Below are 15,323 nucleotides of genomic sequence, written 5' to 3'. Positions count from 1 at the left end.
GCCACATATACCCCAACTTCTCCCTCTCAGGATCAAGTCATGTGCAGAGACATAGTTCTGCTATGTCATTTATAAAAGGTGACAAGGAAATGTCAGGGCAGCTGATGACCTGCTTGACATGCAGAGCATGACAGACACAGCCTGTTTACTCTACAGTGCCATCCAAAATAACAATAGTAGATCATTTGAAATTCAAGCTTTGCTTCTGTAACTCTCTAGGTGCCAACACAGTTAAGTTTTGTTTGTTCACAAAACAAAGGTTTTATTTTTAGAATGATTACGGGATGGCACTTGTAATTACTAACAAGGGATGTATGTTTGAAAAAGTTAAATGATTCGCTTGTAATACTAAATATCCCTAAAGCACTGCTACTGCAGCCCATTAGGTAAGGAATTTCATTTTTACAACAATCTGAACAGGTGGACTGTGAAAACAGAAATGTTGCCATGTATCTGCGCTAGCATTCCCCAACCTAGCACCCCACAAATGCTTTGGGCGCCCATACCCATCAGCCCCAGGCAGCATAATTCAAACTATCTGGCAGGCAGCAGGTTGAGGAAGGCTCACCTGGACCTGCCAGCCTGCCCTTCTGCCTCTGTTCCATCCGCCCTCCCCTGGTTTCCGTTTTTATTTTCTATCTGACACTCAAAATGCTATAGCTATAGCACATGCTCAGTCCTCATCTGGCTGGGGATCTTTTTGGTATTGGGGTTGGTGGAAGGGGTGTTTCATTAGGGTGTCTTTTTTTTTTAAGTATTCATTTACTTCTGCTAACCTCAGGTTTCCTTCAAGCATACAAATATCTCCCTCTTGTTTCTCGCTGGCTCTGCTTTGGCTCCATTTCTTTTGGCATTCTCCCCACTGCCATTACTCTGCTCAGAAGAAAAAACCTTCTCCTCCATGCAAGTTGGCAGAAAGCAAAAGGTAGGTAGCATAAGTGAGAAAGTACATAGACAAAGAAGCACAGCTGGGATGAGATGCTCAAGGTGTGTCACGCTTCCCATCCTAGTTCTGCTCACCAAAAGCCAGAAGATCCGTTTGCTTATTCCAGCAACCCAACTTGATTTCTCACGACACCCGAAGAGAACTCTGTGTTCAAGTATGAAACCACTGCAAAGAGCTTCAGGTACAAGTCACAGGAGTTCAGCAACAAAGCTGTTTTTAATTGGCAGTGTTTATATCTGAAAGCGGAAAAGCAAGACCACCCAAATTCTCATGGGCATTCCCTTGTCTTTGTGCAGATACCATGCCGCCTACTGCTAGGTACAGAGGCTGGCTGTGGCAGCCTCCAACTTTCCTCTAGTTCTATGGATGTACCAACACAGATTTTCAACCTCTGTACAAGATATTCTGATTCTGGGGCCTGAAACTATATTTTAATCCAGATTTCAGGACCCAATGCTATAGCTCAGATTTAGATATTGTGTGGCTTGAACTAACCACAGTTCAAAATCCAAACTACAGCCTGAGCCATTGACAAACCAGAACTGAGAGCTGATTCTCTGCTTTGTTTCCCATCTGCTCAGCACTCCAGTGCAGTAGCTAGTTCGCACAATCCAAGGTCTTCAAGTCTGCTTAAACAAAGGCTACCAGCTTGGATTTGCTGTTTTCTCCCCTCTCTCAAAATACAGTGTCCTGCTTTTTAATTTTTTAAAAATAGTTAAAATGGCAACACCTTGATCACAGTACAAAGCTGGAGTAGTCAATGTGGTTCCCTCCAGAAGTTGATGGGCTCCAACTCCCATCCACCCCAGTAAGCAAGGCGGATGGAAATTGAAGTCCAAAGGACATCTATCTGGAGGGCACCATGTTAGCTTTCCCAGATATAATAATAATAATAATAATAATAATAATAATAATAATAATAATATAAAGTAACAAGCCAACTATTTAAAATATTAAGCAGCCAATCCAGAATGAAATAAAATAGGAAGACAATGTTTCAGCACGTCAAATAGACAGATGGAATCAGATAAGCCATGAGCTCTTCTGGGGAGGGAAAAGGAAAGTGGGGACAGAAATATCTCCCTTGGGTAAAACGTTTCATAGAAATTTCACTTTAATTCATCAGTGGGGAAAAAACCCAACGTAAGACTTACTTTGCTCTAGGTTGGTGTACTAATCCTGGAAGCTCTTTGTTAGGCTTAAGCCTTACATGTGAAGTGGCACTTTTTTCCTGAAAGAGAGAAGAGAGACAGACCGACCTGTTAGGGTTAAAAATAAGCAACAGTTATTTGCCATCAGATTGCAACTGAATGATAAAAGAGGCCACATATAATAAACACAGCGGTGCAAAAAATACAGGAGGAGAGGCCAAATGTTACGACGCTGAGCTATGAGAAACCAGCTCACAGATCAACACCCCGTTCGAAAATATTGTTTGAACACCCTGTTCTACGTGTTACGTTAAGCTTGTTCTCTCTCCTCCACAGGGCCTAAAAGTGTTATATCCCCCGGTCTTGCAACAGATGCCAATCTCATTTTCTTACATGATCACATATGGACACGCAGGGAATATATTCTAGAACTCACAAGGCGGGTGGGTGGATAATGGAAGCAGAGAGAGAGAGAGAGAGAGAGAGAGAGAGAGAGAGAGAGAGAGAGAGAGAGGTGGGTGGGGGAGGGAGTCAGAGCTATGAAAAGTTTGGGATGTCGCAATGGAAAAGCAACTTTAGGCATAAAATCAGCCTATAGAGTCTATGGAGCGAATTTGGAGGATGAGCCAAGGAGCTGATGAGAAAAAGCAACAAGGTGGCTAGGCTAGTGAGAAAACGTGGCTGTAAGTGTTACAGGCCATTTCTTAGAACACAGAGAAGATAGGATTCACTAGGATACAGTCATATACTCATTTTGGGTTACCCTGAAAAGCCAAATACCACAGTGAAAACACTCCAAATGAGGTAATCAAACCGTCAGGATTTTCTCTAGGAAACAGGAACCTCAGTGTATTTCCGGTGCAGTTTATTATTCGCTCACTGTCTTTTACAGCCTTAGGAGCATCTCAATGGCCTTCCACGGAAGCAGTGGCAAAAAGGCCAAACCCCATAACAGGGGTGGGGAACCTTTGGCTCTCCACAGGTTTCTGAACTACAACTCCCATTATCCCAAGCAAGCCCAGCCATTGGCCAGGGGGGATGAGAGTTGTGGTTCAGCAACACCCAGAGGGCCAAAGGCTCCCCACACCTCCTCTAGAATGAAGCTGGGACCCTCCTCAGACGGAGGCAACAGATCTGATTCTCAGTTTTAACTCTGCAGCTGGCAATGTGGCTGCTTGAATGATGGGATGCTTCTTCATGAAAACGAATACAGTGGTACCTCAGGTTAAGTACTTAATTTGTTCTGGAGGTCCGTTCTTAACCTGAAACTGTTCTTAACCTGAAGCACCACTTTAGCTAATGGGGCCTCCCGCTGCTGCCGTGTCGCCGGAGCACGATTTCTGTTCTCATCCTGAAGCAAAGTTCTTATCCCGAGGTAATATTTCTGGGTTAGCGGAGTCTGTAACCTGAAGCGTATGTAACCTGAAGCATATGCAACCCGAGGTATCACTGTACCCCAACACAGAAAAACAGCAGCATCCGGGAGAAACCGGAAAGCTTCTTTCTGATATTTTATTTTCTAAAGTGCTAGGAACTGTTTTTGCATGGATGGACATTCAGCTTTTGCCAGCCCTTATCTGCAGCCTGCTTGCTAAAGTCCCGACATAGATTTGCCACCTCAACGAGAACTAGGCCATCCTCTCATCTGTTCAGACCACTTAAGAGCTTAGTGCTTTTCACTTAAAAAGAAGAAGAGCTTTTGAATTTGTGAATTTAGAAGCTCAGTGCAGCTAATGGATGATTTTGCAACAACAGCTATCACTATAAGATTCTTGCTGGTGCCTGACACCTTCTAGGGATGCAAAATTACAGGCTGAAAATAAGAGACTAAGATTCAGATAAGCAATATTCTATGGCCTGGCTTTTGCTCAAAGCTATCAGTCTTGCCAGACCTTTCCACCCATTCTTTGGTAGTACAATATAGAGCCTCAGAATAAAGAGCACAGCCCATCTGCTGAGTTCTCTCGACCCCATGGGACAACTTTTAATCTTGCCTTGTCATAGCTATTTCAAGATATATTATTTGCCTGCATGCATGGAAAACAGAGACTGCCGTCAGACTGAAGGGAGGGAGGAGAAGGGAGGGGAGCAGAGAGTGCTACTGAGATCAGAACTAGGGGGAAGAAGCTACATTGGGAATGGGGAAGGCCAGAGGAACAAAGTCAGCATCCAGACACGTGTAGGCATATGGTACCATTGTCACAGACTGATCATGTGTTTTTTAAAAAACTTACTATAACAATGATTTGAAATTAACTTCCCACCGTTCTCAAGCTGGCTTACAAATGCTAGAAAAAAATACATGGTTAGGGCTGGACTATAAATGGTTTTCAACATTGTGATATATCACCAGCTAAACATTTGATATGCTGATATATCACAATACCAAAAATAAGGATGGAGCTATGCAGAGGCATTGGCTGGCTTCATGTTTTTCCCCACAATATGATTTTTGCGTGCGCGCACACACACACATCAAGATTCGTGAGATATTGCCAGGTAAAAAATTATGAAAATGATTATCACAATATGGACTTCAAACCAATTTTGGATAATATATTGATATATCACCCAGCCCTATAATGGTAATAGAAAATTTGATGTAAATTTGCATTTGATTGTATGGTTACACAATTGAGAGTCAACATGCTACTTTCTGGATCGTGAATCTCCTTCGCTGGCTGTAACAGCAAGTAACTGGAGCCACAGTTAAGAGCCAACTGTGGTTTCCGTTTAAGACAGGATTTGAAACCGTGGTTTACTCCTTGTTTCAGATCCTGGGTTACAGAATTAACACCACTGCAGATGGAACACTTAATCATGATTAGACCCAGCAATGAGGGGGAATTTACATGCAAGAAGAGATGCTCATGATTCTATAATGGAAACACTGCACCAAGGAATTTGGGATGGCTTACAAGGCACTCTCTCATTTTATCTTCACAACAACCCTGTGGGGTTAAACCGAAAGAGGTCAATGAGTTGCTCGAAGCTCCCCCCTATGTTTTAATCCAGATCTCCCTTGCAAACGGCCAGAATGAACGAAGAGGAGCCAAGAGGGCGCAGTCTTCTCTCCTGGGGCGCACACATTCCCACTAAGCCATGGTTCTGCCCAGTGTGTCTATCAGGGCAGTACAAGGCAGTTCCTATGTTTCTGATGTTCCTATCTAGAGGCTTGCCGTGGGCAGACTGAAAGAAAACACATTAGTAGCTAAGTGCATCTAAATTTATCTAGTAACTTAAATTTGTTGTCTAGTAGGGAAACAGCCAACCTTCTCATTTATTTGCCATCTGTTGCTCAGCAAGATTAATAGGCAGCAGGAAAGGAATTTAACAGCACAAATAAAACTGGGCCCAATTCAGACTTGGGCCACTCATTTTTAACTTGGCAGGTCACACTGTTTATTTAAAATGTCTATTCACAGAAATCCCAGATTTCTCACCCCCAGAAAGTATTATTCTTAAGTATCAACAAATTAAGGGCAGGTTAATTACAAATGCTCTCTCAGCAGTAGCCACAGTGGTGTTACCTCCAGACATAAGGACTACAACTCCCATCACTGGCCATTGTGGTTGGGGCTGATGGAATTGGAGTCCACAAAACCCACAAGGCTACCCTTGTTCTATCTGGCCTCTGATCCAAAACGGTATTTACACTCTGCTTAAAATGTTATTAGTGATTTGGAAAACACAACCAAGAGCTATTCCCAGGGCTGCTGACTTTCAAGATTTCAAGTCTTGTGGTATAAGAGATTTCTGCAATGGTTAAAATTAAAATGCTTAGCGATAAAACAAAACAGATTAAAAACCATGATAATGTAATCTCACTCTTGATAGCTCTATCATACAAACTGGGGGGTGGGGAGAGGAAGAGCATAATGCTTACATTCCAAAAATGAAAATAAAAAGACAAATTGTTGAATTTATTCAACTCTTTTCACTGATGCTGGACTTCAGTGACAACTGTGACCTTTGTTGGCCTGACTTTTAAGTTTGATAAACATAACTTCAGAGACTTTGACTTACTTCCCAGTTTACCTTTTACGAAGCCTATCTGAAGTGGGGAGGTGCAGGGATGATCTTCACAGATTTTGCAGTTGGGGAGGAAAAAGTTAATGCTTCCCTACCCAGCTGTGACAACCTTGAAAGTGCTCCACAATTAGATTAGAAAAACAGCCTTCCCTTGACTCCCGGGGGGGGGGGGGGCTATTTTCAAGACTAATATCCATGCAAAGGAAGGGGGAGAAATGAGACATGGGGCCAGATGGGGAAATCCCAAGGGCCACATCTGTCCCATGGACTGGCAATTTATTGAACATGTAATTTTAAAACAAAAAGCAGATATAATTTGTTTGCAGGAGACACACGTGGCAAAAAACCACAAGAGTCCTGATTAATAAAAAGATTGGAATGGAATTTATAACTGTGGATAAAAAGAAGAAAAGAGGAGTTTTGCTGTATATTAATTCAAAACTTGAGCCCAAACAATTATTTAAAGACAAACAAGGAAGAGTGAGAGCAGTACAGATCATCTCGGAAAGTGAAAAAGTGTTAAAAACTGGGATTTATGCCCCTAATGAAAAGAAAGCAGAATTTTATAAAAAGAGACAGACCTCTTAGAATATGCAGACCAAAAAATGATATTAATGGGGGATTTGAATGGGGTAGTATCCTTAGAAATGGACAGAACAATTAGGAAAACAGATACAAAGAAAGGGAGACTCCCAATAACATTTTTCAATTTGGTGGAAAATTTAATTTAATTGATGCTTGGAGATCAAAACATATTTTGGATAGGGAATATACATTTTTCTCACATGCCGTATTTTTCGCTCTATAGGATGCACCGGATGATAAGACGTACCTAGTTTGGGGGGGAGGAAACAAGAAAAAAAAAATGAACCCCAGAAGCCAGAACAGCAAGAGGGATCTGGCTTCTGGGATAGTCTCTCGCTGTTCTGGCTTTGGGGACAGCCTTTGAAGCCTCCGCAGGGCAGCGGGGTGCCTTCACCCCACTGCCCTGCGGAGGTTTTGCGCAGCTAACCCCAAGCTAGAACAGCGAGACGGAGCGCTGCACAGCGCTCCATCTCCCTGTTCTGGCTTTGGGCTTAGCCGTGCAGCCTGCATTTGCTCCATAAGACACACACACATTTTCCCTTACTTTTTAGAGGGGAAAAAGTGCGTCCTATAGAGCGAAAAATACGGTGTATGAAAGTAGTGGAAGAACAGACGTGATATGGGTCTCTAAAAAATTTATGGAAGGAAATTTGAAAACAGTAAAATTTGATGGCATGCAATTGGGATAAAACAATAAGGTTAAGAAAAAGGAGGTTTAAGTAAATTATGCAGAAAAGGTATATATTAAATGAACCAGGAAAGGAAATGGAGGGAAGTCTGGAGGTTAAAGAGAACCTCTGAAAAGATATTTTCTTTCTTTTCCTTTCTTTTCCTTCTCTTCTTTCTTTTTCTTTGCTTCTCTTTACTTTTATTTCACTTTTTATTTTTTATGTTGGATATTTTGTCTCTTTAATTCTACTTGATGGAAAATACTAATTGTTGAAGTTGAAATTGTAAAACCAATAGCATTTATTTACAAAAAAATTCCTTGTGAGCTCTTGTCAGCATCTATGTACTGATGGTAGCTACCAGTGCTATTTTCCTATAAAAAGAAAAAGAGGTGCCTTGTTCTCTTATAACGGCAATGGCACCCACCTGAGAGGTGCTAGAATTGAGTTCCGGCTGAAAATAAAACCCCGGTTGCTGCACAGATTCCACTGGAACTCTGGCAAATGACATCATTCCTGTGTTATCCTTCACAACCATTTCCTTTTATTGGAAGCTGCCCAGAGTGGCTGGGGTAACCCGGTCAGATGGGCAGCAGCTCAAGAAATAAATGGTTGTTGTTGCCTTTCTGAGGACTTGCTGGCTACCCACTGGCTGGCACTGTCAGAGGAGGGGGCACCTTTGGCCAGGAGGGACAGTTCCCCTCGGAGGAAAGGTAGGATTCAAGCCTCCAGGCAAATTAAATTCCACCAAGTTGGAGGTCTATTCTTGATACTCAGGTAAAAATGGGTGGGGGTTGCCTGGAACCCAGCAGATTCTACTTTGAAAAGGCTAGAAAACAAAAAGACTCTCTGAACAATCTCATTGTTTGGGGGACCTGCCCAAAATCCTGCATTTACCAGGCAACGCTGAAAAGCATTTGCCCACGAAATGTTGCATTTTTATATTTTTATATTTTTATGTATTCTAGACAGATTTGCTACAACTTCTTTTGGTATATGCTGTGTGATCTCTGACCTTCTCTACAATAAAGTCACTTTCTGTTTAACTGTGATATGATGCCTTTTGAATTTCTGCTCTCAAGCTCACTTTATTTAACAGAATTTGTGTGCCACTTAATTGTAAAAGAACCTCTACATGGTTTACATACAACAGACATTAAAATGGTCAATACAAAGCTAGAATTCAAAAACAAGTAAACAAATAAAATCTAGATACCATCTTGCTTCATATTTTGCTGGCTTTATACATCATAAATCAGTCCTGGGAACTACTCTTGATACAGCAGAGCTTGATTTATAGCACAGAACACAACTACCTTGTGGGTGACACCTGGCTTGAGAGCAGTACATGTGAAAAGGATCTAGGAGTCTTGGTTGACCACAAACTTGACATGAGCCAACAGTGTGACGCGGCAGCTAAAAAAGCCAGTGCAATTCTGGGCTGCATCAATAGGAGTATAGCATCTAGATCAAGGGAAGTAATAGTGCCACTGTCTTCTGCTCTGGTCAGACCTCACCTGGAGTACTGTGTCCAGTTCTGGGCACCACAGTTCAAGAAGGACACTGACAAACTGGAACGTGTCCAGAGGAGGGCAACCAAAATGGTCAAAGGCCTGGAAACGATGCCTTATGAGGAACGGCTAAGGGAGCTGGGCATGTTTAGCCTGGAGAAGAGGAGGTTAAGGGGTGATATGATAGCCATGTTCAAATATATAAAAGGATGTCACATAGAGGAGGGAGAAAGGTTGTTTTCTGCTGCTCCAGAGAAGCGGACACGGAGCAATGGATCCAAACTACAAGAAAGAAGATTCCACCTAAACATTAGGAAGAACTTCCTGACAGTAAGAGCTGTTCGACAGTGGAATTTGCTGCCAAGGAGTGTGGTGGAGTCTCCTTCTTTGGAGGTCTTTAAGCAGAGGCTTGACAACCATATGTCAGGAGTGCTCTGATGGTGTTTCCTGCTTGGCAGGGGGTTGGACTCGATGGCCCTTGTGGTCTCTTCCAACTCTATGATTCTATGATTCTACCTTATAATATGATCATAGCACATCCAGAAAACACAAAACAACACAGTTCAAGAAGAACACAAATCATTCCCAAAACATAATTATAAACGGGCCTCTTACGTATGCACCTTAAGCATGTATACAAACTCAGTTAAAGGTGTGAACTTGCTTTTGCCAGATAATCTCATTTCTATTAGGTGTAACTGGAGACTAACAAACTCTCATCTCCTCACCAACACAATGAAGCCTTCCCTTTTCTGATCTTCCATATTGAAAATCCCTGTTCACAACAATATGTTGTGGGGAACTGTAGAAGGATAGCCAATGCTGTTGACGAGAGGCATGCCTACTTTTCCTGGTTGCATATCCACACACACACAAACACGGACTGTACTGTAATTTCAACTGTTGAATGGCACCACACCCTTGGAGAGCCACTGTTCTGGGGGGACGAGACAGGTAATGAGTGGAACAAAGGATGCAACTTTGACCTTACTATATCAGGCTAGATTGCAGCCACACCAATTCCTAAGCAGATCAAGAGACATATCCACCCAGGAAAGCAAGAGGCATCATCACTGCTGAAGGGCGCATTCCAGCCAGGCGAAGGCACCTGAGTGGGGTGCAGAGCAGAGGTAGTTAAGGACTGGAATCGAATTCCAAGGGCTGGCTATAGAGGTCCGGAGGCTGTATTTGCCCCCCGCCCCGGCTCGAGTTTATCAATCTCTGATTTAGGGAAACAAACTAGGATAACTAACCACCATTTACGGAAAAAAAATACCCCATCTCCTCCTTGTGGTCACAGTGGATGAAGTGGGAGGAGTGCTTGAGTCTGAGACTCACTGCTATTTTAGTGTTATGTGTGATTGCAGCCATTAGTATTCCAATCCTAACCAGGTTTACTCAGAAACAAGATGCAGTGCATTCTAGGGCACCAAATTCCTAGCAAACATGGCAAGGGTTGCAGGCACAGCCATAAAAGGTAACACAGTACACGGAAGATAATATGTTCTCAATGTAACTTTTATTCTCAGAACAATGAAAACAACAGCAGCAGCTTTGCTGACTTTTTAGGGAGGAGAAAAGTTCTAGAAAAGTTCCCTAGAGATGAATTCTGGCCTCTTAAGAATGCGTGTTTCCTTGTAGATTTGGAGCAATGCTCATCTAGTCCAGAATTCTGCTTCCAACAGTTACCAGTCAGATGCCACTAAAACATCACAAACAATGCATAAAAGTTATGGGTCCCTGCTTCTTTCCAGCATCAGACAATTAGAGATATATTACCTCTAATAGCCTTTCCTTAGAACTGCACCAAATGTTCTCATATTGCAATACAGTGGTACCTCAGGTTAAGTACTTAATTCGTTCCAGAGGTCCGTTCTTAACCTGAAACTGTTTTTAACCTGAAGCACCACTTTAGCTAATGGGGCCTCCTGCTGCTGCTGCACCACCGGAGCATGATTTCTGTTCTCATCCTGAAGCAAAGTTCTGAACCTGAAGCACTATTTCTGGGTTAGCAGAGTACATACCTGAAGCATATGTAACCTGAAGCGTATGTAACCTGAAGCGTATGTAACCTGAGGTACCACTGTATTCAGGTTGAAAGTAAAGATTCTGGATAGATATATTTCCCTAAAAATCCTCATGAGCACGTTCTCCTTTTTAAAAACAAAAATCTGCCTGTCATCATTTCCCCTCTCTGCTGCTCCTTCTGCGCCATCTTAATTTGTTAATTAACCTACCCCCTTGAATTTTTCCCCTCTGACTTCAGCAGTTGTAGACAAATCGGGGATCATAGAGTAAAAAAGAAGGTATCATAGAGCTACACGTACAAATTAGATTTTCCATGTGACATTGTTAAGCACAAAGATCAACGAAAGCAACACCAGTGCTTTCTAGCTGCCACCATGGTGATCCCAACACAGTGATCACATAGTGAACGAGCTGACGACACAACACCACGCAGCCAATCGGATTTAGTTGTCTTTCATACATCATGATGGGTAAATGGAGTCATTTGGGAGTGACAGCAATGCTTCCTGCAAAGCACTTTCAAAACAATTCTTGAAAAACTGCCGGTGCCTTTTGACATTGCTGAAAATGTTCACGAAAAGAAGTGCATATTTTTTGCTTCATCCCACCACAGGCTAACCGATGCGTCCTGAATTTGTTTAATTCTTCAGTGGATTTTGAAACCACCACCCTATCTTGGCAGTGAATTCCATAGCTAATTATGCATTGCGCCAAGTACTTTCTTTCGCTTGCCCTGAATGCACTGCCAATCAGCTCCAGTGGATGACTCAAGATCCTTCATAGCAACTACCACCACCTCCCACACGGATGATTTTTCGCTTTAAACATGTTACTGTGCAGCTTAAAGAGACTTAGTTAAGTTCTGATACATGCTGTTCCAGAGAAGATAGAATTCTGAGCTTAGTATTTCGATATTCCATTTGCCTGTTTGATGAAATAAATAGTTCCTACGATCATTTCTGATCACTTTACCACACATGCGCCTCAGTTATTTGAAGATTATTAGTGTATAGGCTCAATCCGACATCAAAGCCAAAGTGATTATATTTGCTACACGGGTTAATTATCTTTTCACTGCAGTAGGGTAAGCTTTACTCTACAGGAATTTCAGGGTATTAACAGGCAACAGCAACTGTGCAACCAGGTGCCATTAGTAGGGTAGCAATCACTAGCATCACAATAATGAAGTGCCTGTCACCGTTTTCACTACAAACCAATTTCAAAGAAGCTTAGGAACTCCATTTAAAATAATTCTCTCCCTAGAGTTACTTTGGAGGATTTCAGGCCATGAGATGCTGTCTTCCGTTCCTTCTTTGCTATCAGCTCACACATAATGGGCCAGCCCAGACATAAGTATCTTTGCTATAGTATAAACCAAACCTTGCTCTCATCACTGATTTCCCACAAGAAAGGTCTTTATGCAGGAAACTTCACTATAGATCACCACATTCAATGGTCCTACATGAGGATTATCTGCTGCTTGAAGGCATCTGGGACAGCTGCCAACTGCTATGTCTTCCAAATGCATGCAGTGAGCGACCTGAGAGTAAGACTCTAACATTTGGTATTATGCATGGAGAGGTTTTGTGTTAATTGTAGGAATTCCTTGACTTGCAAAGGAATCCTAGGATTCTCTGTATGGTATTCAAGGCTCTCACTCCCAAGAAAGCACAGCTATTTCCTACAGAGCCCTTTCTCGTGTCCCAGCTTTTGTGTGACTCTGCAATGCCCATAATTCCTGTTCCCTGGCTATGCTGGATGGAGATGATCGAAGCTGGAATCCAGCAACCAACCATACTGACAATCTTGGATGGCAGCTATAGTATTAGACCTATTGTGACTGCAACTGTCTTGCCAGAAGAGTGATGGTCTATCAAGTGTTGTTGTTGACATCTGTCTGTCCTAAGAGGCAATGGAGCATGCTTCTGGGGGTGAAGTGAAAGCGCTGTGTTACAAGCATCACAGTGACCTCCCTGGGCTGCAAGCCTGGGCAGTGTGTATGAAGGTCCTGGGTTGCGCAGTCGAAAAGACTCCCCTCTCATTGGCACCAGCTGAGCTGCAGGAGTTGCCGGAAGGAGGCATACAAGGTGCCATCCAACTGTCTTAGGGACTCCACGCTGGATTTGTGTAGGGTTTACTCCTTAGCCTTTTCTTCTCCCAAAGATATCCCCCAAAGTAGCAGAGGTTTAGGATCAGAGTTTCCATCTCCTAGATGGGCTCCCTTTCCAGGTTGAAAAGCCCCATCTTCCCCTTAAGTGTAACTTATAAATATTCCAACAGCTACAACAGTATTGTTGTGATGGTTCTCTTCACACATTACACCAGGGAATTTTGTTGACTCTGAAAATACAGCCACTGTAGAAAATTAGCTCCCCTCACATTCACCAGCACTGATCAATGTAAAGAACATATAAATTTGTCTTATAGCAGCTCAGATCATTAGCTCATCTTGCAGAGTGCTGTTCTACATTGAGTGGCAGCAGTTCTCCCTAACATTCAAGCACAGATCTTTCCTAGACCTGCTTCCCCAAATTCTTTTTGCTGGAAATGCCGGAGATAAGGGCCTAAACACAAAGCACCTGCTCTTTTGCCAATCTCTGACCCCTCAATCATAAATGAAAAAAAATGTTATCAGACAAACTCCTAACAGTCCCTAAGTCATTTTCTTTGCAGCTTTTGCATTACATAAAAACTAGTGACAACAGGATGATCTAAATATAGATTTCTGGTCTTATTAGATTCCATTCACACTTCCTTCTCTTAGTGTTTACGCAGGCAATTATTTTGTTCTAGTAATTAAGTTGTCAGCCTGCCAGAAACATATTCATGTTATGCGGGGCCACATCCTTCATTTCCTACAATCACCAGCAGCACAAAACAGCTGGAGACCATCGATTATGCTGTAAACTTACAACAAAGTGGTATTTAGAGGCATTGGGTGGTGGGAGAATAAATTCAGGTTATCATGTTATTCACTACAATCTAATGCCGGAACTGCACAATCTCCCAAATTGGCAGGCACATAGATACATGCGCACATACCCAGGGCCACAATTAAAATATTCAAATGTCCTTCGATCAACACAGACAAAGCCACTGGAAAAGCATGGCACACCAACAAGGAGTCCAAGCACCCTTTCAACACAATTGTGATAAGTAATGATTATTTTACAGTTTGGACAGCGTCACGTAGACGCCTGTACAAACACAACCGTGACATGAGTCAATAGATTCTGGCACTGCTCCATTATTGATGCACATTTTGCCCTGGGCTCCTAGAAAATACATTTCATGATCTGCCACTGGAGTGAGGTGCTTTTTTTATATAAAAAAACACAATACCTCGTAATTGAGGCACTTCAGGCAATAATGGAGGCTGGCCCGTTCATTTTACTAGATGTTGCTCAGCTATTGCCTGGAGCATCTCAGCCCTGCAAAACACAAAAAGCACTTTGAAATATGGCTTATGGTTGCATTCTATATACTGGAGAAACAAACAATTCCCCCAACTCCCCTTTCCACTTGTGCTAGACCAGGGTTTCCATTACAAGCAAAACAAAGAACCGCTTTCAGATTTCAAAAACCGGAAACAGATTGGTAATGTTTGTGAGACTGAGGCCTTGTGCGTCTTTTATGAACCTAAAATATCAAAATGCCTGAAAGGGAAAACATAACAAAAATAGAAGCACTTCTGAGTCAAGAAGTCAGAAAATCCCTATTTTAAGAAGAAGAATGGGAATATCTGCTGTTATTTGCAGATTGCAAAGCATTACTCAAACCCCATCTTCCAAATTAATCTTTAAAGCTACTTAATATTTATCAGATCCTCTGGGAGAATAACAGATGATGACGAGAGGCCAAATCATTTGTGTCCTTGAAGAATCATTTTATCTTCAGTGGTAGAAAGTCAAGAGATAGCTGGGTCCCACAGGGAATTTCCCAGAGCAGGGAGTGAACAATGTGTGTTCCACAACACTTTGCACTTCATTAGCACATTTTCTCCCACTGGTCTCTTCAATGAATTCCAAAACAGTAATGAATCCAGCCTCTTAGTTGCAGGAAGTTTTACGTTATAATTGTTCACCAGCTATGGCTGGCACTGACGGCAGTCCAGAGCTGTTAATAGGTTGGTGGCAACTTTCTGGAATAGCACAATCTGGCAACTGGGGCTATTTCTGGGGTCACAAAGCAGAGATGGAGATGCATTTCCTAATACAACCATTGCAAGGATGAGCTTAAGGAGGACATATACACCAGGCTCCACAACTTACGCGCATTTAACTCAGCTTTATGCCACCCGCCATTGAACCCATTGTGTTTTGACAATACGCAATTTTGGCTTTAGGCATGATCCCCAGAATGTAACCCCCATGTAAGCTGCGAGTCTACAAGTACAATGGTA

General features: G+C 42.4%; 1 protein-coding gene across 1 annotated transcript in view; it reads right to left on the bottom strand.

Annotated features, from left to right (window-relative positions):
- Window positions 1–15,323, bottom strand: part of LOC310680196 (uncharacterized protein C1orf21) — a 144,216-nt gene that overhangs the window by 17,223 nt on the left and 111,670 nt on the right. The window contains exon 4 of the mRNA XM_083446579.1: window positions 2,101–2,177. Coding sequence (XP_083302705.1) covers window positions 2,101–2,177 — 77 coding nt within the window. The remainder of the gene's footprint in view (window positions 1–2,100; window positions 2,178–15,323) is intronic.

The sequence above is a fragment of the Podarcis tiliguerta genome (genome assembly GCF_965153285.1).
Source record: "Podarcis tiliguerta genome assembly, chromosome: 6".
NCBI classification, from domain to species: Eukaryota; Metazoa; Chordata; class Lepidosauria; order Squamata; family Lacertidae; genus Podarcis; species Podarcis tiliguerta.
This window is presented reverse-complemented; position numbering and strand designations above follow the sequence as displayed.